This window comes from Callospermophilus lateralis, chromosome 4 (genome assembly GCF_048772815.1).
Source record: "Callospermophilus lateralis isolate mCalLat2 chromosome 4, mCalLat2.hap1, whole genome shotgun sequence".
NCBI classification, from domain to species: domain Eukaryota; kingdom Metazoa; phylum Chordata; class Mammalia; order Rodentia; family Sciuridae; genus Callospermophilus; species Callospermophilus lateralis.
The window spans coordinates 48,851,784-48,877,124 of NC_135308.1; the positions used below are offsets into that span (position 1 = coordinate 48,851,784).

Below are 25,341 nucleotides of genomic sequence, written 5' to 3' on the forward strand. Positions count from 1 at the left end.
AATTTGAGTGTTTGGGAGTGATACTTTAAAAATATTGTAAGGATAAATTACTCTCTGCCATTTGCTTGACTTTCCTTTTATCTCAAAGAGACTTGAATAAGCCTGCTTTGTTATCCAACAAATTAAGCATGCTACATTATTCCCCAGGCATCATATCTGCATTATTGTCCTCTGAAAGCTTAAACCTTCAGACCTTTCTGTTTCTATTATGAGAACCACAGAAACAGAGTGGAAAGTTCCACAAGAGATAAATGATTCCAGTTTTCATCATTGGGCCTCTCCCTTAATTTCTCAGTGCCCATATTTCCATCTGAAAAATGGGAATATCATAATTACATGAAGATAATGATACATTAGACTGAAAGTTTTTAAAATGTAATCCAAATGAGTGATAACTGTGTGTTCATAGATGCAATTTTGTTTAGATGATTTGGTTTATGTACTTTAAAAGTCTTCCTTACTAGTGGCTTTTCCTGGGACTGCAGAGAAAGTGAAAGAACAAATAATCTAGTAGCTGGGGGGATTAGAGACTCTACCCACACTCAATTTGTTCTTTCAAACTCTTAAGCGTATAATTCAGTAATATATTAAAAGAATACTGAACAATAACAACATCACCACAGATCTTTACTGGTCTTCCAAGGATCTCAAATGGCATATAGTTTAGAATCTGAACATCCCTGGGATAAAGGCAATCTTAGTCCTATTAAGGAATAAACAAAGTGAGGTTAATGATGTGGTTACATGCAAACAGATTAGGTATCAATTTAAACAGCTTGGAATTCAGGTTTCCAATTCTATTATTTTAATTAAATTTTTGTTCAGTTTATTGTCTACACTAGTGTTTTCAAAATTGTCCTACCATATACAGAAAATCTATATTGGTATTTTCTATATATGTCCTACCATATAGACAAAGTCCCCTTTGATTATATTAAATGCAATTAAATATAAACTAAATTCAAATTTTATTTCAAGTTTTAGAAAAAAAAATATGTACAAGATCCTTTTGATTGGCCTGTAATGACAAGTTCTAATAGAATTCAAAAGGAAAAAAGATAATTTGGACTATGAAATGACTTCCTTCCATTCAGAAGTATTTCAAGTTAATTTTACTCTCAAACAGCTTGAAAAAGAAAATGTCAGGCTTCAGTCAAAGCTGTTAGCCAGCAGGACAGTACACTGTCTATATATGTCATGTGTTAGTTAATATGTTCATCTCAAATTTCTCTACAGCTATAATTAAGGACTTGTGTTTCTAAAAAATTAGAATCCTTTTGAAACCTGCTAGATTTGCCAGGATATTTTTTTTTAACAAAGAATGATATGTTTGTCAAGTATTAAGTCAGCATAGAATACTTGTTATTAATTCTATTTCACTATGGCAATGGGACCACGGACCATTAAATAAGGCATCTAAGAAGTGATCCAAAACATCCAGAACCTTAAGTGAAGCTGGCCTGTAATTAAATGCAAATTTCAAGTAATTTAGTTTCCAACCACTCTTATTTATTTATAATTTGTAGATAAATGAAAATCTGTTCTTGGAACTAGCATTTCTAAAATCCAAACTCCAGACCTCTGTGGAAAACATCACAGGTCTTTAAGATGAAAAGAGAGAACAAAGTCTGATGATCAAAAGTCTCAGGAAAGAAAAGAGACTACTTTCTCAAAGAGATTTGCTACTAAAAGTCTTGACAGCCCAAAAAAGGCTGCATAAAGTTTTTCTGCAATTAGCAAGGCTAGTGAATTTCCAGTATTTTGGACAGTTGACATATTTGCTCAGTTGTAGCTAGCTTCCAATATACAAAGTTTGATGGATAGATGTTTTACTGTGGTACTAGACAATAGCATATTGGTCTTCACCTAAGAATTATAAATGTGGAAATTTATAAATGTGGAAATAAATTCAAAATGAGATGTCACAATACTTGGAGTGATATGGTCATTTGCTGAATCTGAATATAACAGTGGAGAACATTAATTTGAAAAAAAAAACAAAAACCAATACCCTGCATCATGACTACTACCTACCACTCATTAATTTTTGTGGTACAGGGTATAGAACCCAGGGGTGCTTTATCCCTGAGCTACATTCACAGTTCTTTTTTTTCTATTTTTTACTTTTTTGGTACCAGAGATTGAACCCCAGGGCACTTAACCACATCCCCAACCCTTTTTATTATTATTATTATTTTATTTTGAGACAGGTTCTCACCAAGTTGCTTAGGGATTTGTTAGTTGCTGAGGCTGGCCTTGAATTTGCAATCTTTCTGACTCAGCCTCCTGAGTCACTAGGATTACAGGTACATGCCACCATCTCCAGCTCCTTTTTCTTTTTTTAATTGTTAGACAAGGTCTTGCTAAATTGCTCAGGCTGGACTCGAACTTTGGATCCTCCTGCCTTAGCCTCATGAGTCACTGGCCTGTGCTACCACATCCTAGCTGACCATGACTACTCTTAAAAATGTGATTGGCTCTTTTGCAAATTCAAAGCCAGTCTCAGCAACTTTGTGAGACCCTGTCTCAAAATAAAAAATAAAAAGGGCTGGGGATGTGGCTCAGTGGTTAAGTGACCCTGGATTCAATCCCTGGTGCCTTACCCCTCCACCAAAAAAATAAAAATAAAAATAAAACATTGTGATTGGTCCACTCAAGATTGCCCAAATACCAGTTAACAAGTATGTATAGTACCTGCAATCTTTTTATAAAATCTTTTTTAAATTATTTATTTATTTGGTCCTGGGGATTGATCTCAAGGACACTCTACCACTGAGCTACTTCCCAGTCCTTCCTGGTGCTTTTTATTTTTTGAGATAGGGCCTCACTATGGCTGGCCTTAAAGACAAAAAATTCTCTCGCCTCAGCCTCTGGAGTTGCTAGGATTACAGGCATTCACCACCACATCAGGCCCCTGCCATCTCTTTTAGTTCCTTCTTTTTGAAATTCAAATAACTTTGAGTTTGCTGGCCATTATCATTGGTTTTAAGACCTTAGATCTTGAAAATCAATTAAAATAGTAGTATAAACTAATTTGGAAAGGCAAATATTATAACTCACTCACTCATTGCTAAAAAGTTTTTAAATAACATTTTAAAAATGTGTAAATGTGTGTGTGTGTGTGTGTGTGTGTGTGTGTGTAAGAGCAAGAGATCACCCATGTGCACAGTGCTGGGGATTGAACCCAGGGCTCACATATGCTAGGTAAACCATTTACCACTTCCAGCCTAATTACACATTTTTACAAATTTATAACGCCTTAAAAATGCATGGTACATTGTGTTCTGGAATATTTTTTGGGAAAACCCCATCCTCCCTCTTTTGCTTTTTGGAGAATAATATAATGTATTATTGGGCTTAACCATTTTCAAAGTATACTAATCAGCAGAGAGCCACAAGAATGGTAAAATCACTGCTGTTCTTTTTTGGTTGAAAAAATTTTTTTAAAAACTGAGAATGAGGGTATTTCATAGGCCTGACTGCTTTCTGGGATAACATAAATAACAGTAGATTCAATCTGATTTAATTACTTGTTGAACACCTACTGTATTCAAGGTACACAGATGAGTAAGGAAAACCTGAACACCAGACAAAGGGAAGTTGATCAGTTATGGTGTTCTTTTGGTTTGCTTTTGTTTTAAACACCCGTCTATATTCCTGTCTTGCAGAGGTGAGACTATAGACTTTTGACTATGGCCTACAGAATTAGTCTTTTCAAGGCTGGGGATATAGTTCAGTGGTAGGGTGTTTACCTATCATGCTCACGGCCCTGGGATCAAACCCCAGTTTCTCCCTCTCCCTCTCTCTCTCTCTCTCTCTCTCTCTCTCTCTCTCTCTCTCACACACACACACACACACACACCAAGCAAAATCCTACTCTTTTCTTTTCTTTGCATGACATGATGTACCCAAGGAATCCTTACCGTTGACTGAATTGATAGGATGGCCCTATCTTTGACTTTCAGCCTCTGAAACTATAAGCTAAATATACCTTTATTTTCTTTATAAAGTTCCAAGCCATAGGTAGTTTGTTATAGCAACAGAAAATGTACTAATATAGATACCTTGGCAGTTTTTCAGTTTTGGTGATGATTGGTATGATATGAAAAAATAAAACCTGATTTACTAAGAAATTTATTTATAAATTCTTTATTTCTATGACTTTGAAAAATAATTTCAAGCTTATAGAAAAGTTATAGTAGTGTAAGAAACTCCTATATGATTTTTATCCCTATTTAGTTAAAAAAAAAAAAAAAAGACTCTCTTATTCCATCAGTCTTGTCCCATATGGTCCCATATGCCTATAGTTTGCTTAGATTGTGTTTCCATCTGCTGTCATTTTTCTTTAGACCAAACAGATTCCTTTTGCAGTTCTGTGTAGCAGATCTGCTGCTGAAAAATCCTTTCAATTGTAATTTATCTGAAAGTATTTAACCTAACTAAACATATTTGTAATAGCTGCAAAGTCTATGTTTACAACTTCAATGTCTGAGTCATTTTGAAAAGTCAGTTTATATTGACCATTTTTTCTAATTTATTTTTTTAAAACTCTGGGTCTTGTTTTCTTGTTCTTCCCATTCTTATAATTTCTTATTGTGGACATCGTAAACAATATGGTGTCTCTAGGTTCTATTTCCTTCCCCTGGAAAGTGTATTTTTTGTTCTAGCTGGGAACTCATTTGGCAGGAATCAAACTGTAATTCCTAAGAAGGGCAGTGGCTGGAAACTGCTCAGTTCTTTCAGTCATTTAGCTATTTGCTTTCTGCCAGACTCCTGAGTCTCCCTGCTAGATGTATCACTCAGGGACTAGCCGAGGACTCGGCAACACTAGATGTATCACTCTGAGTCTAGCCAAAGTCCTCTTTCTTTCTTTTTCTTTTTTCTTTTCGGTACTAGAGATTGAACTCAGGGTGCTTAACCATGGAGCCACATCCCAAACCCCTTTTTATTTTTTATTTTGAGACAGAGTCTTGATAAGTTGCTTAGGACCTTACTTAGTTGCTGAGGCTATCCTCAAACTTGGAATCCTCCTTCCTCAGCCTCCTGAGCCACTGGGATTACCGGTGTATGACACCAACACGTGGCCCTGGAAGTTCTCTTTCTATGGTTCACTTTTTTTGTGATGTCCACCTCACTTTGGAGTCTCTTCAGAAGCCTTGAACTTTGTCCTCATATTCCTCAAAACAGGAGGACAGTAGCTTCCTCCTTCAGTTCTAGCATGCTCCTGAACTGTGCACTGGAAATTTCTTCAGGACATGTACAGACAAATCCAGTCCCCTTCTTTCAAGGGTCAACTTCCTTCTAGTTTATCTGCCTATTGTTACCTTCAAAGAGTTAAAACATTTTGTTCTGAACTCTATAGGAGTTAGCCTGACAAAATTACTCTGCCATTGACAGAAACAGTAACCTACAAACATTTCTTAAAAACACACACAAAAAAATATAAATTCTACAAATTCTTTCAAGTAAATTAACTAGTTACTTCAACAAGTATTTACTAAGCATTTATTTTGGGCTAGATAACATGTTAACATCAGGTGGTAGAAATCCTTTCAGATATAAGAATTATATTAAATTGTAGTCACCTATAAATGGGCCTGATTTTTTTGGGGGGGGGGATTTTAATTAATTTATTTTTGTAGCACTGGGAATTGAAACAATGGCCTTGTGCATGCCAGGAGAGTACTCTTCCACTGAGCTGCATCCCCTACCCTGATTTTTAAACTTCAAAATAAAAGTGTTACTAAGAGATATATGTAACCCCTCTCCCCAGCGAAAAAACAACAAAAATAACAAAACATCCACTTACTTGTTCTCTCATAAATACGTTTTATAGAGTATTTTTTCAAGAAATTCAGATTTCTTATTCTGAAAGTTAAGTTTAACAACATCAAACTAGTTGCAGTTCAAAATCCCCAACTTTCTTCAGCTAGTCTGAAATTTGTCAAAATGTATTTTCATAGGACTGGGGATGTGGCTCAGTGATAGAGCTCCTACTTAGTATGCACAAGACCCAGCAATCAATCTCCAGCACCAAATCTCCAGTGCAAAGACATAAGTAAATATGTTTGTATGTACATATGTATCTCAAACCTAAAAGATGAACAATAAAGTGCTCTTTCAATATAAAAATTGGGGCTGGACCTATAAGCCTAGCCAGTGTGTGGCCTCTCTTATCTTCCTACATAGAAGAATAGAAAGTGGAATATTTCTAACTTACATAGTTTTTTAAAAAAATTTATATATGGTAGAGGAATGCATTACAGTTCTTACTACACATACAGCACAATTTTTCCTATCTCTAGTTGTATACATAGTATATTCATACCAATTCGTGTTTTCATACCTGTACTTTGGATAATAACGATCATCACATTCCACATCATTACATACATAGTTTTTCAAAAACTATTACTATTATTAAAGTAAATATAGGGTATGTGTTATAACAGAATCCAATGCTAAACACCACTCTTTTCACTGGGGTTAGGAAATCAAGGAAAGTTTCCACATCTGCTACAGGAGTCTGTAGAGTTCTACACAATCTTAGTTCTCAGCTTAATTCCTTCACCACTCTTAAATTCTCGTACAAGATCTATCTTTCCCCCATAGGTTTATACAAGGATGAAGAGGGACAAATGGGAAGGGCTGGGAAATGTTTCCTGCTTTACAGTTTTGTCTAAGTTTGACTCCGGTTTTATTAGGGAGTTAAGTGGAAAATAAATGAAAACTAAGCATAAGTCCCTGTTTTATGATCCTATTTTGCATATAGGTTGGCGGTAAGCCAAATGCCCACCTTCTTTCCATACAGATTTCTGCCATATATTTGCATTCTACTTCTGCTGTTGAAATAGAATATACAATAGGAATGGTATATTACCAACACCCTGTCTATAAACCCTATAACCACTGGTTGATGAATTAGTTGGCTCCATACAATATTCTTTTGTCTCTTCCATTCCTTAATTATATTTTCCAGGTTAAATTTATTCATTTTAATATCTGAAACTCATTTTTATTACTACTACTTTATCTCATTTCTATTGAATACTTAAAAAATATTTTGGACATTACAATTTTACCATAAATCCTGTATTTGATTTTCTGGTGAATCATATAAATAACTCAACCTAACAACACAGTGTGAGGCCAATAGCAAACATCTGTGCCCTTTGGAAGCTAATTTCTTCCCTTAGTGCAGCTGGCTGGCATCAACTAAACATCCAGTTATTTAACACACTCAAGCTGTGCACCAATAGAGGCTGACCAATGCTTACTGCTAAATATCCAATGCATTAAAAAAAGAAGAAACAAGAAAAAGGAGAGCATTCATTACTAGTTCATTACTAGTTTGTTAGTCATCCCATTTTTCTTCCAAAAAAAATAGTTCCATGGGATCCTCCGTAGATGCAGGGCAGAAGCAGGGCAATCAGCTGGTGTTACTTTGAAGTGTGGCTGCAGGGCTTCCACCCTTTCCCAGCCCAGCTGTTGAAGCAGGGAAGAAACTTCAAAGCTCAACTTGCTGTTGTTTCTGCCAGTGGGGTGTGTGCAATTCCCATCACTTAGCTATAAGGAAAAAATGAGGAGTAATTTCATCCTCTGTCACTTGCCAAGGTTCGATGCTCAACAATCTACCAGTTTTTGACTGTATCTACTGGACACAAATAAAACAACTGATTTAATTGTGTGATTTACATTTATATTTATTTATATACATTAATTTATAAACCATCTGAGATAGCCAGTTTTTATGATTTGCTCAGATTGTGCCCCAATTAAATTCTTAATTCTGTAATCTGCCTAGATTGTTCCCCAGACTAAATTCTCTGCTCATGAAAACAAACAGGGGTTATCCTAAGACAAAGCAAAAATTAAGATTGTCCCTTTGCCTGTCTGCTACACCAGCCCATATTTAAAACCATTTATAATCCTTGAGTCACCTTTTAATTCTCTATAGAAGGGGTACATCCAGATTCTTTTGTGAATTAAGAAAGAATTATTCCATTTGGTCAAAAATGCACTATGTACAACATATACATTTTTGAATGATATAATCAAATTTTAAAAGTAAATGCAATAACCCTGGTTTTATTTTGTCTAAACTTTAATTTTCATATTAAACTTATATTCTTTAATTTCACAATAAAAAGGAAATAAAAATTGAAGTTACTATTAGCTCTTTTTTTTTAAAATATTTTATTTTTTAGTTTTCGGCGGACACAACATCTTTGTTTGTATGTGGTGCTGAGGATCGAACCCGGGCTGCACGCATGCCAGGCGAGCGCACTACTGTTTGAGCCACATCCCCAGCCCACTATTAGCTCTTAAAATTAAGAATAGCTTTAATTCAAAACTGATTCTTTGAGTAAGAATTGAACAGTTGAACTTCCCTACCACTATTTCCAACAAGTTGTATTTAAATAAATATGAAAATTAGGAAAAACATTTCATTCTATAGTATAAAATGGAACAAGAGAGGAGGATCTTCAGAAAAGCTTATTATGCTAAAAAAGCAAAAGAAACCAGAGAGTAACACTACAAGTGATAATGATATGACTGAAAAGGAAGTTTCCAATACCCATGTAGAGGTATCCATTTTTCCAACAGACGACCCCAGTAGGGCCTAAAGAAAGCCCATGATGTTCCAACCAAAACAACAACAAAACAAACAAAAACTCCTGGAACACAATTAAGGGGTAAAATTCAGTTATGAAAAACTTCTAAAATTAGTGGATGGGTATGCATCATGATAGAAAAGATGGTCTAGGTGTACAAGTTCTGAAGAAGCAAAGATCTCTAATTAGAGTCATTAACAGTAATGAGAACACAAATTAGTCTATTACTGATATTACACTTAAATTAGAAAATCTTAAAGGAACTTATTTTACTAACTAGATTTTTTATTTTGGAAAAATATCCTAATGAAGGTGGCATAATCTCCAGAAATTTAACTTCCAAAGATAGGCCTTTATTTCTCACTGTCAGTATCCTGAAAAAAATCAAAGATTCCCTGCAAGGTAAAGTCCCCATCTCTGGTTAACTGTATCTTTCTGGGTATTTATAGGCTCTGTGTGTTCAGGCCTTTTGAGTCCTATGGATGTGTACCAAATGACTAGGAGAAGCAATTTTAAAAAGCTAAACAATGCAAAAAAGATGGGAAAAAAAAATCACAAATAAAATGATTTTGTATATACAGACAGAAATTTTTTAAAATGTTATTTATGATTTAGCAGAAAGAATCAGGAGTTGCTACTGTACTGTTTAATAACAATTACTTCTGTTGCTTGTTGTCTGAGGTCTCATTCCAATGAGAGCTGCACACTGTCAGTTTGGTTTTGTGGCTGCTGGTGATCATATTTCCTTGCTATTAAAAAAATAAAAAGATAAAATTAATAAAAATGCTAAATAATTACTACCTAACATTATTAAATTGTTGTAATGAGTCTCAGTTTAAAAAAAAACAGTTAAGAATTAGGCAATTTTATTCTTTAGAGGAAACATTACACATTCTGATCTTCTGAATTCTCAACATTGCTCAATCCACTTTTACGTTTATTATTATTACATATCAGGATTACTCAGAACTTTAAAATATAGGGTTAATATTTATTAAGCTATTAATGATTTGCAATTTCCTTTCTTATCCTTTATTCTCACCTTAAGTTAATAATAATGCTTTTGTCTGCACCATAAGAAATTTAAATACATTAACTTAGAAGTCTAAGACTGATAACATAAGTTATCAATATAAGAATGATCCATTATGTTGGGATTCTTAAATATGCAAATCCACACCATATATATTCTTGAATAATGCCACCCCAAAATATCCACATTCTAATCCCCATAATCTGTGACTATGTTACAAAAGAGACTTTGAAGATGTAATTGAGGTGATGGGGAGATTAACCTGGATTATTGGGCCCAGTATAATCACACGGGCCCCTAGAATCAGAGAACCTTTCCTGGATAAATTCACAGACAGGGGGAAATATAAGTGTGGAAAAACAGTCAGACAGATGCAATGTGTCTGGCTTATAAAATGAAGGAATGGGGCCATCGACCAAGGAATGTAGGCAGTCTTTAGGAGCTGGAAAGGGCTAGGCAACAGATTTTCCCTTAGATCCTCCAGGAAAATGGAAACCTGCCTACACTTTCCTTTCAGCCCAGCAAGACTGTTGTATGACTTCTAATCTACAAAACTGATAGATAATGCATTTGTATCATTTTAAATCACTAATTTTGTGGTAACTTGCTACAGCAGCAAAAGAAAACTAATATATTCTGCAAATAGGAATTCTCATAAATTTTATGTCATTCCCATCAAAAAAGAAAAAATGGTACACTGAGTTTATAATTGTACCTGCTATGTTACAGTATACTACTCGCAAGAGAACTTGTTTTGAGTATCAGTGAAAACTTAATTCTTTACTTATAATTTTCTACATAGAGCTTCTGACTTTCTATATTTTAAAAAATATTTTTAAAAGGATTTCTTTAAAATATATATATATATAATATAAAATTTGCTATTTTAAACACTTTTAGATGCACAATTCAGTGGCATTAACATTCATGCTGTTGTGCAAACATCACCACCATCCATCCATAGAACTCTTCATCATTCTAAACTGAGTTCTGCACCCATTAAAAAATAGCTCTCTACACACCCTGGCAACCACCTTTCTACTTTTTTTTTTTTTTTTCTTTTTGACTTGCCTCATGTAAGTGAACATAGTATCTGTCCTTTTTGTGACTGGCTTATTTTACTTAGCATAACATCTTCAAGCTTCATCCATATTGTAGCATGGGTCAGAACTGCCTTCCTTTTAAAAGCATAACAACATTCTATTGTGTATATGTAGCATATTCTTCTTTTCTACTCATCTGATAAGGACATCTGAGTTGTTTCCACCTTTTAGCTATTATGAATAATACTGCTGTGTTAAATTAAGTTTTGTTTCTTATTTTGTACTGATAACACATGTGCACACACATTTCAGTTTTTACTGTGGACATTTCTCTTTAAAATTGTCCAGTCCTTTTTCCTTAACCCCTACACAGCTCTCATCAAGGCAATAAATGTCAATTACCTGTTGTACATCTTTCCATGTCTCCCTTGATGCTTATATGATTATACAGAGCATTTATATCACATTGACATTTTAAAAAAGAAGGATGTTCTGATCATTTGATTTTATAACTATAGCAACATACACTTCTTGCTTTTCTCACTAACCATGCAAATCATACCTTTTTCTTTTAAATGGAGGCATAAAAGGTTATGGTTTACATGCACAATTCACTCTGGACCAATACATGTTTTTCTTTTTTCTTTTTTGAGATGGAGTCCCACTAAGTTGCCCCAGCCTCCTTAGTAGCTGGGATTATGGACATGCACCACCATGCCCGGCTCAAGGACCCATACATTTTAAACTTTGTTATTCTCTGCTGCTTACATATTTGCAGTGCTCAGTACTATAGGACATATTAACTTTGAGATATGACCCCCTGACCTAACACTCTGATGTCACATCATCCTCCTAGAAGCCATCTCTTTACTACTTTGACTTGCAGTAATTATAATATAAGTGACTACAAACTCTATAAATACATACTTCAAACCAAACTTAATATATCTCCAACTCAAATTCCTTTTAGCCAGATCCCCAAAATATTCTTGGCTACTTCAATGCCACTCCATATGGAAGAAAGTCCAAGGAAAAAAAGTTAGAAGAACAGAGAGCAGGCTCAAATGATGGCTAGAATCTTAATTTTTCCCCCCAAATTTATAAAAATATGATCATGTGAACACATTGCTAAGACAATCCTCGGGGTCTTGGAAAGTGCTCTGTGCAAGCAAAAGGTCTGGTAGCTTCATAGAAAATGTCCCTTTTCTGAAACTATGTTAAACATCTGAAAAAAAGTGCTAAGTTTTTAATTCTAACTATTGTTCATAACCTTGGACTCAATTCCAGAAATTTTAAATATGCATGTGGATACAGTTCAACACAGAACTACTTACAAATGGAATACATTTCCAGCTGTTGTCTTAAGCGAATTTTGCTCATTGTGTCATAAAAGTTGGGCTCTGACGTTTCTTCAGTAGGTGGCACGCTGAATATCCTCATAATTTTCCTTTTATTCCTAAAATACAAAAACAGCGCAGAAAAGAGATTTGTACGAGTGTCTATAGGATTGTAATATTCTCATGATCCTGGTAATTAGATGCCGCATTAAAAGACTTAAAGGATAAGTCTATGTTATTCTAATTTGTCTTTAGGATATGATTCTTTGGCTCATGTACTCTTTCTTTCATTAAAAAGCTTGTAGCTGTACATGTACAGCTATGTGGCTATAAGAGAAAAGAAATGCTAAAAACATTCATTTACTCTACAAAGTGAATTGCCTCCATTGTGATTCTTAATTCCTAAAAAAGCCAGATATTATGTGAAAAAAAAAAATCTACCAACAAAAAAACACCTTATTTTTCTCCCTCTCATGTCATCCAAATGAAGTCGAACTACTGGATTGGAGAATACACTGATGTGAGCAGAACTTAAGTTATAAAATTATGAATTGAAATATTTCTTAAATATAATAACATGGCCCTAGTGAGGACAACTTTTTAAAAACAGCAACAGTATGCCTCTGATTTTAAAAGAAAAGTGGGGAGGAGATGATGGCTCTTTTTAGAGGAAACTATCACCTACAAGTAGATCAGTGGTGACATGTGGAGCCTTCTCCCACCCACCACCTGCAGTCCCAGCAGCCAACAGTCCAGCTGCTCCAGGAGAGCCACATGGCCAGGAAGGATAAGCATATGTATCTGAGAGCAAGTGTGGGCTCTGAACCATCCCCAGGCCAAAAATAAATAATCTCTGGAATATTAATTATTTTGAACTATTTAATGACTTCTGTTTTTTATCTTGGTAGAGGACACCAGAAGCATATGGGTATAAGGAGATACTACTCAGAACTAATACTGCTTTCCCTTTTTTTTTTTTTTTTTTTGTTTTGTTTGTTTTTGTTTTTAGGTGCAGAAGATTGAGAACAAGGCCTATGCACACTAGGCAAGCGCTCTACCACTGAACTATATCTACAGCCCAGCTTTTCCTCCTTAAATCCAACCTCCTCCTTGTTTATTTATTTTTACTCTTCTAAGGGAACAAGCACCAAGGAGTATAAAAGAAGACAGCTATATTAGGCTATGGCATCTGGAATTAAAGCAGGAAATATTGTGACACATAAAGGTAAAAGATCCAAAGGTAAAATACAAGTACCTTGTTCTGAGGGACTGAAGTTTTTGTGAAATGAAGAGATCAGTAACCAGACAAGACAAATATTGTTTAAAATACCATGAGAGTGTCATGCACAAGAAACAAGGAAAAGCTTTAACTGGGCAAAGAGAGATGTACTGAATACATAGCAGTTTCTATATTTCAGGGACTTGGGCCAAAAAATGTGCTCATTAAAGAGTGACAAAGAACCCAGGCTCATGATGAAAATTAGGCAATAGTAGAAGTGACAGAAATGAAAGTTTAGAGTAGCTGGCTTGGATGTCAAGAGCTGTACTTAAATCTTTACCTCTTAAAGCAATGGGATTATCAAAGCAGTACCTCAGTCACCTGTGCTTGAGACCAGAGAATCAATAGCATATGTCAGAGGAGGAATACAAATTCTAATGAAATTATTTTTATGTATTCAATTCAAATTTTTAAAACAAAAATCCTGCAAAATCTTCAAATGTCCAGTTTCTTATTTGTTTTGAGATGCTACCAGATTTACCTCTTGGCATACATGAAGAGACCAAAGCTAACAAGGATCACTATCAAGTAAACATTGGTGGCTTCATTCCAGGCTTCATGAACAGTGTAATCAATAGAACCATCATCACCCATCACTCCATAACTTCCAGCCATGGGGCTATAAAAGAGAAAAGAAAATAGAGTTGGTGTCCATAGGACCTGCTGGTTAAATCCAGTCCATCATCTGTTTTTGTATAATCCTCAAGACAAGAATGAGTTTACAATTCTACTATATATTACTTATTTATTTTAATTTTTTGAGTCAGGAATCAAACCCAGGGCCTCAAATATACTAAGAACACTCTCTGCCACCAAGCTATGTATGCCCCAGTCCCTAAATGGATACACTTTAAATGATTACAAGTACCTATATACTATCCTCAATTTGTCTCACAGTTCACAAGCCTAAATATCTTTGGTCTGGCTCTTTAAGGAAAAGTCTATTGACTCCCTGACTAGATAATTAAGGCAACTAATACATTTCCCCTTACTTGACTTTGAAACATTACAGCTGCTACCTAAAGGTTACAATGCAGGATAAAACATGTTACTAAGTGGCTGGGCATGGGGCACTTACCTATAATCCTAGTGACTTGGGAGGCTGATGCAGGAGGATACCAAGTTCAAGGCCAGCCAGAGCAACTGAGCAAGTCCCTGTGCCAAAATAAAATAAAGAGGGCAAAGGATTAGCTCAGTGATAGAGAACCAATAGGTTCAGCCCAGTACTAAAAAAAAAAAAAAAAAAAAAAAAAAAAAATTACTAAAAGAATGAAGTTGAAACGTCATTACAGTTTCCAAATTGTAACCATCATCCACATGTAAGCAACAGAATACTTTAAAACACAGTGCCAACTAACCCTCTTATGATGCTGAGATGTCCCACTCCTGACAGCAGCCTAGGAAAAGTGCTCTTCCACATGTGTCCCAAAATGCAAGTTTGGAGTTTATCTACTTTTGTCCTTCAGGCCCAATTTGGCTTAAAGAAACTATGGGATAAAAAGTTACTTTTTGCTATTTATACAGCTGTGACTTCTTTTGAAGGAAATGCATTCTTTGGACATTCCCACACAAAATAAGAGTGGTAATTGAAAGTGTATCAAATCTCAAGTAAAAGAGTAATGGTTTTCTTATATGTGGGAAGTTAACTGAATTTTTCTTAAAGAGGATGTTTCTCCCTTGTGTTGGACTTAAGTAAAATGATCTAATATGTGAAAGGAATAGAGAAGTGTTGTTTTGGACACTCTATAAAAAGGAGAAAAACAGAACAAATGATAGGTGATAACTGTACTGTAGTTTCTAAGAATAAGACAGCCCGCCATTTTTTAATACCAAGAAAAAGAGTATCTGGAATGTCCAAGTTGTTTTGCAATTTTTTTTTTTTTTGAGGCTGCCTACAACAATGAAGGCATTGCAGAAATTCTTCCACCCTGTAAGTCACCCAAATGTTCATTAATCTATATTTGGTTCAGTAAGATGAATAACTATGTACTGAGGGAACAGTTGGTTTTCTTTCTTCTCTCTTGCTTCTATATAAAATGAATGAAACTTCAGAAGAGGTCTGCTTCTTAAATAGGTGACATGTTTTCTCCCTTCTGACCCTGGAAAACTTTGTCAGCTGTTTGGGAACATACTGTAATTCATTGAGAATAAAGTGGATTTTGTGAAGTCATTTAATTTAAACTCCCAACAATAAGGGCCAAAGTAATTTCTCTAAAACATCTACTGATATCTGGTGAACATTCAATTGGTTTTGTGAAAATTAGCTATTGAACAATAAAAACAGAACTTATGTTAAACAAACTTATAAGATATAAATACTACTTAATTAAACTTTAGATGATACACAATTCCCAGATGTTAATGAGTATGAACTTTTCATTTGTTTTTGAAAGTGGATGATATGGGGTACTGGCATATTCTCATTTTTAATTCTTATTCTCTAAACTGAACTCCAGAAGTTCTTTGAATTTAACATGATTTATAATAAGTAATTGGCCTACTTTAGAGATGGAGACTTCTGGAAGACCAGATGCTATAATTGTTTTTGTAATTTATGGAATCTCAACCATTGTTGGTGCCAAAATGTTTAAATAACAACAATGACCATGTTAGGCAAAAAGAAATGAGTTTAAGTATCTGATTTGAGAGGTCACAGAAGGGCCAAACAGTTATTCCACAAGGGTGGTAACTTTCAGGATTGGAAGATATTAACAAACTGGGGGAAAAACAGGGAACAATAGAGCAGTGGCTACTAGGACATTTTGCAGGTGCTCTTTATCTGACAAACTGAGAGAGTATCTCCTACCTATTTTCTAATGCCTGAATAAACCAGGTTAATTTCTTGTTTTAACTTTTACAAAATTCTGTTCCTGTGCCACTCAGTAAGTGGTATATTGTTACCCAAAGCTTGATTTCCTCTTGCTATAAATATGTAACCCCTTAATTATATTTAGAAGAGTATTTCTAATTACTGCTGGCCCAGAATGGTAAAACTTTATTGTGAACTATAAAACACATATTATACAACATCATTGGTATGCAATGACACTATTCCATGGTTCCAGGGACATGCACTTGAGTTATTTTTAGTGTAGTTGTGAAAGATTTGCACTGAGGGTAGGATTTTCCTGCCCAGTCCTCAATCATAACCAATGGTATGCTTTGTAAGACTGCCAGGAATAAGAAATGGTCTAGTTCAGAGTCACAGTACAGACCCAAGGTCCACATGTGGTCTGAACTTTGATCATCCCCTCCCAGCATACCGTGCTCAGTCTGACCAAGTGTACACACATACACCTGTGAGTGATTAATGCATGCTACCACAGCCTTCCTCTGAATCTGAAGTAAAATGCCTAGGGGTATTTCAGTGGTTCATTCCTGGTAAGTTAATGTTTGGGCAAGATTACCAACATAGTTTGTCATGTGCCTAGAGTGCCATTCAGGGCTCTTTTGAGAAAACTGACCTTTTTTTCACATTTATCCCGTGATGTAATGGTTGAATTATTTCAGTAGGAAGAGCTGAATTAAGTCCCAGGGAAACAAACATATCCAGATAAAGCTGCCCAAAACCTGACAGCTAGGACTTGGTTTTAACGTTGAGACCTTTTCTGGGGATCAAGTGATTGTATCATAAATTTTAAAATTAGAGTCCTTACTTTGGACACATACAATATCCAGGTTGTTCTACCCTCACTTATTCTGCCTAGAATGTTATAATTTTTGTTTCTCACTTAGAACCTTGTTCTTTTAATGCGTGACATTCAGATTAGAATCAGTTTCTACAAACAAAATCCACTGCATAAATAGAGTGGAAATCTTTTACTAAATCTTTTACTAAAGATTTGGGTTCTGAAAGCAGAAGGAAGCAGGCTAATAGGCCTTCGCCCCTACAGGAGGAAGGCTTCTGTACTGGGCAGTCCACATTTAATTTTCGCAAGAACCCTACAGGGAGGCACTAAAGCTCCATTTTACAGAATAGAAAACTAGGGTGGTAACAGGTGGCGGTGGTCGGTTATGTAACTTGCACAAAGCCACATTGGATAGGGCTGTCAAACACATCTGATGCCCAAACCTGAACTCTTCCAGCTGCGACCTGGATCGTAGGAGATCTGGTCCTCGCGGAAGAAAATCAAGTCCGACGGGTTAAAAAAAAAAAAAAAAAAAAAAAAATTCTATCCCAGAAGGGGGCCGCGGGCAGGGACCTCCAAAATGTCCCGGGATCTTTTTACAGTTTCCGCCGCTCGCGGGCAGGCTGCGAGAGATTCCATCTCAAAACACTCCTGCGAAACCCCTGCTGCCCCGGGCCGTCTCGCCCCACGAGACGTTGCAGACGGGTTGTTCATCTTTCCTGCCTGCGCTCCTGGAACCGAGAGCATCAGAGTTCCCTATTCCGCCTAGGCCCGGGCAGGGCGAGGCAGGTGCTCGGAGCCCGGCGGGCGGCGATGCTGCCCTCGGCCGCAGCCAGGCGGGGCGGGGCGGGGCGGCGCGGCAGGGCGGGGCCGGTGACGCGACCGCCGGGACCGGGAGCGCGGGGACGCGGGGCCACTCACGCGGCTCGCTCTGGAGGCGGCACGAGGCCGGTGCTGCTCCGCTCCGGGCTCTCCTCCCCGGAGTCGGCGGGCGCGCGGGACCGGTTACCGAGCGGACTCGGACGACCTCTGCCTTCGTCATTTCCTGCCGGCCTGTCGGTTTCCGGATGAAACGAGGAGCCAGGTCTCTTTTTTTTTTTTTTTTTTTTTAAGCCTTCCCCCTTTTCAGTTTTTGAAGGCGAGAGCCGCAGCGATGGCCCCGGTGCCGCCCCCGGGCGCGTGAGTGGAGCCGAGCGCCCTTCCCACCCCCGCGGCGTCGCCGCGCCCCGCGGGCCCTTCCCTCAGTGCCCCTCCCTCCGCGCGCCCCCGGCCCGGCGCTAGGGCCCCGCGGCGGTGGGTTTGGGCTCCGCGCCTGTTCGTCCGCGTGGATCTGGTCGTCGTGTGCTGTGCCGCGCCTTCGCTAAAATCGGGCGGGAAGTAGCAGGGACGGGTCATCACCGGGAGTTCCGCGCAGCTTCCCGCCAGCCTTGGCGCCCCGCGGGACTCGGCGTGGGAGGGGGCAAGGTGCATTGTCCAGCGAGCCGAGGTTAAGATGGGGCACTCGGAGGTTTTCTTTTTGCCCAAGAGACCGTAGGGTTACTTTTAATATATAAGTGTACTCTTTCAGAAGAAGCGTGTGCTATCCACACTGCCTTTCCTTTTACCCAGATCATAATAAACGGTGCTTGGCTGAGACAGTTGGAATGTTTGAAAAACTGGATGTGGCCAGGATGCTGTAGAGTAAGGATTGTTAGCTTAAATGACTGCTGCATTTAGGGGGAAAAAGGTGTAGTGACTTGAAAAACGTGTTTTCCAACATGAGACAGGTAATGAATTCATGTAGAATTTCAGAATCAGTATTGGAGTGATCAGATTTCAGTGGTTGGTGCAGCCTTGCAAATAAAGGGCCATTTGCCCACGTGCTTGAAGTCGTTTTTGAGCAAGTTCTTCAGATCAGCTGACTGCTAATTATAATTCGTACAAAACTATGTTGAGGCTGTAGAGGTTATATTCTTCTGGCCTTTGTGGAGCTTCTGCTACAATTAAGCTCGCCTCTGACAAGATTAAGATCGTTACTTGGTACAATAGCATAACAGCTTTATTTATATTAGTATTTATTAGTTTGTAACCACATAGTTTGACTATGAAATTTGAAAATGAGAAACAATAATAGGCAGTGTTGCATACTGAGCCAAGAGGTCTAGATGCTTTATCTCAGGGATAATTTTTTTTTTTTAACAAAAGCAAAGGTTGCTCCAAATATTTGAATACATGAGTTTGATTTGAATGTGTCCATATGTGAAATATGTACATGAGAGGTTTATATCTACTTTTGTAAAATAAGAGTGCTGGCAATATAAAAAGGATCAGAGTAAATTAATGTGTTTTTAAAAATTGGCTTTAAAATTTCATAGGACTGAAATTAGTCCTTTTATTTGGGTATTCAATAATTTCCAAAGCACATCTCTTTATAATCCAAGTTCCTATTATATAATATCACCCAATGAACAGACTATGCACTGACATGGAAAAAAGGTAAATTTTAGGAAAGCCTTTATGGCCTCTTTTCATATCTAATTTCTAAGTGGCATTCTTAATTAAGAGTAAACAAATGACATAATGAAGCCTGAAGGCTAATTTTTGAATACCCAAGTAAAGAAACAGTGATCTGGCTATTACTTTGTTGGAGTCTTGCACAATTTCATTTGGCATATAATGTTAGGACTTAGATTAATCTGCAGTGTAGGTAGTTGTGAAAGATTTATGTGCCTGATTTTTAGCTTGCCTTTAACTATCTTAAACATTCACTATTGAGGCTAGTACTTTGTGCATTAAGAAATTAAGGTTTTGATTGGATTTAATTAAATAGTTTTAGCAGCTTTGATAATTTTTATAGGAATGACAGTTCCAAAATCCTGAGAATGAGAGTGGGGTCTAACAATTTGCATATTGTGAGAGTAGATGTTATTGGAAGGTTTGGAGAGTTGGAGAAGTGTGTATTTGTGATTAAAGCATATTGGAACTTCCTATCTAAAGATTCTAGTGGTCCACCATTGGAAAGAGGAAAAGACTGAGAAATCTTTGTCAGTCAGTATTTCTAACAGGGTTCTTTACTGAAGGCATTGTCTTTGGGAAGGGAATGAATGGGTAGTTGTCATCCATGGATTGATTTAAGAAGAAAAAGATGCACTTATTTTATTTTGGAGTGAATCCTTAACCTTTGGGATTGTTGCCACCACATGCTACTATAGGCACTATCCCAGCTTTGATATTTGTGGGCACGTCTCTGGTAGATGAAGTTAAATAAAGGGAAAAAATGGAGGTAAGGAATACTCTAAAGCAGAAAAGTATACAAGCAAAGCATTATGAGGCTTTCTTTGGGAAAAATTTAGGAACTGTTAACAAAACCTATCCTGGTAATAATTATATATGTTTGTAAATTTCTTTTGTTATTTGTATTAAGAAATATGGAGAATATGTCCTTAGTGTGCTTTATAAACAATGGAACAGATTTAGAGTATAGTGTATTAAAGTATGTGAAAAATTACTGAATTGTTAACAACAACCATTTATGTTTGTCACTATTGGAAAGTCTTAATGACTTAGTAAAAATATGGGCTCCTGTCCACAAGGCATTTAAGTGATGCTGTGTTTCCTGTGATAGGAAGACAAACTCTTCTCATTTCTCATTTCAAAACTTGCCTCAGGCTGGGGATGTAGCTCTGTGGTAAAGCTCTTGTTGCCATTCCCACCAGAAAAAACAAATCAGAGCAAAACTTGGCTCTCCTATGGAGTGCCCTTTAAGCTCCCAGAATGCAGATAATTTTTTTCTGTCTTTCTTATTGCCTTATCCCAAGGCCCTAGAACAGAGCTTGACTTATGCAGGATGCGAGTTAAATATTTGTGGTAAGAATAGTACACTGGGATACTCTTCCTTTTAGTGAAGGTCCTGCATACCTTTTGTTGTAGGACCTCTCCAGCCTTACCTTTTCTGCCAAGTCTGCAGCCCACCTTGAGCTCTTTGAATGTTACCTGTTTATACCACACTCTTTGGCATTTAATCTTACTTGATGTTGTATTGTATTTCATATAGTTTGTTTCCTCAACCAAAATAGAAGCTCCCCAAGGCCAAGGAGTATTTATCTATACAGTCCCATTTTTGAGAACTGCCTTGATATCCAGTATAATATATAGAGAGAGTAGGTTTGTGTGTACTTGTTGAGTGAATATTAGTTACCATGGGAAAACATCAAAGATATTCAAAAGCATAGGCATTGTTAGTTGGGTAAACCTTGTATGCACATGTAAAGCTGTATGAGAATTTGGAGCTAAATAAAGCAGTAATAGCAAACATTTATGTAGTGCTTAAAATGTGCCAGCTACTGCCCCAATCCCTTTACATGTTTATTTGTTTGAATCTTACAGCAATTCTTTGAAGTAGGTATAATCATGACCCTGTTTTTCAAATGAAGAGACAGAGGCACAGCAAAGTAATTGTTTCTAGCTCAAGATCATGATGTAAGTAATAAGTAGGCAGTTTGGCTCTTCAGAGTTCTCATGGCTTCTCTGGAATGTTTTACTTTATATGTCAAAGAGGGAAATCTAAAAGTTTCACTATTTTGCAGCTGTAAAAGATTATCTTTTTAAAATTTCAAAGTAGCATAAAAGATTGCAGTGGCTCTGGGCTGGCTCTGGGCTGCAGAAACAATGCTAAATTTTCCATATAGAAGAGGTTGATGATGAATTGGTCAAGGGAACACTATGTGTGGAAATGACTAAAGACAGGGAGAGAATTTAGTATCTCAAAGCTGAGTAAAGAATTGAATTCTTTACAGCTATTGAATTCTAGAATAATGATTCACCAGAACATAGGACAATGACTTTGTTAGAAATGTAGTGTTGAAAAACTTACTCCAAATAAAATAATACTAGGCAACATTTGATATCTTACTGCCTTTTTTTTTCTTTAAACATTTACTGGATTTAAAATCTTAATAATTTATCATGATGTGGGTGTTACTGATGGTTTCCTTTTTTGTCCATTTGCTTTGTCCTTTCATGGAATTTTGATCAACTTTTTCAGCTTGTATTGAGCTATAATAGAGAACACTATTGGTTAGTAGACTTCTAACCATGTAATTTTTTTTTTTTTTTTTTTTTTTGGTGCAAAAAAATGTAAAATTGTGCTGTTGATTTGGTGACAGGCCTGGAGTAAAGTCAGTTGGAAGCCATGTGCAATTAGATGAGGGCTGCAAACAAAACCCAGCAAGATGAAGAAAAAATTATATTCTCTGAAAGTCCAATTACATATTCCTTTTATTGGAACTGACAATATAATTTGGGGGACATCGGGCATCAGCAATCACTGAATCTAAATGACTCCACAGTTAGGGAAGTGTACACATCACCCCACCGCTGTCCAGGAATCAGAGGAGGAAGTGCCCTTGAATGAAGCATGGGCCACAAACCTGGTTAGCAGCCAGGGTGGACACACACTTTGCAGGTATAGTACTCTGTACTATAAATCATTTCTACTGGGAAGGTTGTTATGTCATTTGTTCTTGGGGGTTGCTTCATAATTTGAGACAGTGAAGAACTGACATGCTGCTATCATTTTAACATGTGATGGCTTAAATTATAAAATATTGCCCCAAAGTTTGTGTTCTGTTTTAATATCTGAGGAACTAATTTGGAAAAATTGAGTTAAAAGAATCTGTATGGAAGTATTCGTCCAGTTTTGGCACATCAGACTTGATTTTTCAGTCTCTCCCTTTATGATACTAGGATAATTTCATGAAATCTTTACTATCCCATTTTATGACTTTTAGGTTCTAGAACTGGATCCTAAACATAGCTAGTATATTAACCAGGAGTGTACATCATAGTGACCCAGGATTTATTATAAAATTTACAAGTCTCTTTGCTTTACCTCAGAGATTCAGATTCAGTAAGGCTGCATTGGACCTGTGTGTCTGTATTTTAAACCATCTTGAGGTGATTCTAATGCCTCTCCTGCCTATAAAAAGAATTAGCCCTGTATTTTATAGATAAGACAATCAGGGCAGAGTTAAATGACTTACCTAGAGCTAGTTCATTTGTACCAAAATTTTATGGCCAGATAGTACATAATTCCAGAATTTTGGCTCTGAAGAGCCAAATTGCCTACTTTTCAGGTCATCAATTCCATAGCTCATTTTACAGCCAAATATAAAGTACGCTTGGGCATACTATTTCCGACTAATATACAAAGGCAGAAAAGTAGTATTTTGTCAAAATCTTGTCTTCTGATCAGACCATGGTAAAGATTGAAAAGGCTATCACCAGAATTTCCATCCAGTGTAACCAGTGCTTTTTTTATTATTATTTTCAGGAATTATTGATTATTTATAATATTTTGACTGTCTATCCTGTGGTACCCTTTAAAAAGTTTTTTTTTTTTTTTCCTAATTGTATTTTTAAAGCTGAAGTGAAACATTAAAATTTCTTGTTGGGAATTATTTACTTTTTAATCACCTAAAATATAATGTTGTGTAAGAGTTTGCATGGCATTATTAGAATTTTTTTTAATCTGGTTGATTTTTAACTCTTTCTTTTTTTAAGGCATCTTACCTTGGAAACAGAGTACGATTGGCTTCTTTGTCATCTTTGAATATGAGAGATAATCCTAGTTTCAGCATGTCCTCAATAGAGACCAACAGACCAGCTTTATTTCTTCAAGAAGCCTTCCAAAGCCTGTTGGAGTGGCAGCCATTTCCAGAAGTAAATTATGTGTCAGATGCCTGTGAGTGGACTGAATGGCCCAGTGACTCATTAAAATATTTGTGGAAGAATATGGTAAAAAAAACTGAAGAATTACATTTCAAGAAGGAACTCCAATACCATTTAGGATTTTTGAGCAGCTGAAAGAAGATAGTTCTGAAAATAGAAATGACAAGATTCTAGCACATTTCTTTATGTGTGTCTTACATCATCTTTGTTAACACTTTTTGTGTATTATTTTCCATTAGGGTAATAGCTGGTAATTTGCTTATGATTGGAGAATTTTTTTTTTGTTTTTGTTTTTTTTCCTGTGTGGATAGAGAAATGGCATTAGGGAAAATAGGAACCATTCGGTGGAATTTAGGCCCTTATGAAATTGACTCTTATCAAATAGTCACAAGGGTGTGAAGTGTGGATAAATTGTTTCTTTATAGAATGATGTGCTGCTTCTTGTTCATATTCATTATGACTTTAGTTTCATCTTCTCCTAGCCTTTGTAGATGCCTGTTTTTTTCTTGAAAAAGTTTTTGGCACAGATGGTCTGATTATCATATTTTTTTTTTCAGTTCAAAAATAAGAATTACATCTTCATATGTAAACCTTTGGTTGCTATTCTACCCCAATTATTTTTCAGGTTCAAGAATAGAATAATTTCCATTCTTTTCAGCTTTGCTCTTTTCTATTTTTATGTTCTCATTCAGTGTTTTGTTGTTGCTCTTATTTTCTAAATGGAAATGAAAGGTGATTTCTGTTTTGCATTATCTATCTGGAAAACCAGAATAATGAGTGGTAGAAATTTAAAACAAGTAAAATATTTTAACCCTTGTATTAAATTTCCATCAAACTTCTTTTAGTGATGTTGATGTGTTACCTTCTTACCCTTGCCTTTTGTGTGTTGATGGAGACAGTAAGGAACAGGGATTTCTCCAAATGCACAGAGAGAGAAAGAAAGCTTTTCTAACTAAATCAAACAGTCGTCAGTAAGGTCATTAATGTATAGATACACACTTTAGTAGGAAATTAGATTGTTGGCTAGCGTTAACAATACTTGATATAAATAAATTATATTGTCTTCTTTTTTTACTTGTTATGACTCTATAATTGATGATGAGTATCTATTTTCTCTTCTATAAATTAAGGAAAGTTTTTGCTCTTGTGAATCAAGTTTTACCCAATAGGAAGAAAAAGAACAAAATTTAATGAAGCAAAATTCCATAAAGGATTTGTTTAGCTTTACTATTTCCTTCCCCAGTAGGCCTGTTTTTGTTACTTCATTCTTTTAATTCTTTCATCTTCTGTCCTATCTACTTACTACTTTTTCCCACTTTCACATTTTTACTCTCTTCTGTCTAGAATTTCTTGATTGATTTATTTGTTATTTGCCTACTTCCACAATTTAGCCTCCCATTGAAAATGTTTTCTCTTCTCTTTACCCTTTCTTAAGATGAGTATACCTCCTTCCCCATCTGCTACTTTCAGTCTTTTGTGTTATCTCTTATAACTCAGTACCTGTCATCCTTGGCTCCTGCCCGTTTTACCTCTTGTCCACTTGTACTTTACTCTCATCCCCTGTGATGGTCCATTTCCTCTAGCACCTCAGTCTTGGATTTATTTCTGTCTGTGTAGCTTACTGATCTGTCCTCTGTGTCATCTAGCTTTGTTGCTTCTCAGCACCAAATTAATATTTTCTTCCTGTACTTTTTAGT

General features: G+C 36.3%; 2 protein-coding genes across 11 annotated transcripts in view; one reads left to right on the forward strand and one right to left on the reverse strand.

Annotated features, from left to right (window-relative positions):
- Positions 1–5,463: 5,463 nt before the first annotated feature.
- Positions 5,464–17,979, reverse strand: Smim19 (small integral membrane protein 19). Of its 3 annotated transcripts, XM_076853800.1 has the most exons (6): positions 17,858–17,979; positions 14,386–14,462; positions 13,789–13,926; positions 12,026–12,147; positions 9,276–9,364; positions 5,464–7,566 (listed from the first exon to the last, which is right to left on the reverse strand). In XM_076853800.1, exons 3-5 carry the CDS (start codon positions 13,920–13,922, stop codon positions 9,300–9,302), a joined length of 321 nt encoding a protein of 106 aa, XP_076709915.1. In that variant the 5' UTR covers positions 13,923–13,926; positions 14,386–14,462; positions 17,858–17,979; the 3' UTR covers positions 5,464–7,566; positions 9,276–9,299. The 3 variants fall into 3 exon arrangements, with proteins under 3 accessions (XP_076709915.1, XP_076709914.1, XP_076709916.1); XM_076853799.1 differs by lacking the exon at positions 5,464–7,566 and having other exon boundaries at positions 7,704–9,364; XM_076853801.1 differs by lacking the exons at positions 5,464–7,566; positions 17,858–17,979 and adding an exon at positions 14,666–14,839 and having other exon boundaries at positions 7,704–9,364.
- Slc20a2 (solute carrier family 20 member 2) overlaps positions 17,879–25,341 on the forward strand; it is a 101,535-nt gene continuing 94,072 nt past the window's right edge. The window contains exons 1-4 of one of the 8 annotated variants that reach the window (XM_076853789.1): positions 18,325–18,422; positions 20,128–21,394; positions 22,081–22,379; positions 23,477–23,657. The gene's annotated coding sequence lies outside the window, so the exon portion shown is untranslated. Of the gene's footprint in view, positions 18,021–18,082; positions 18,116–18,324; positions 18,423–18,447; positions 21,395–22,069; positions 22,380–23,476; positions 23,658–25,341 lie in introns of those variants that run through there. The other 7 variants (XM_076853790.1, XM_076853793.1, XM_076853792.1 and 4 more) reach the window with 7 other exon arrangements.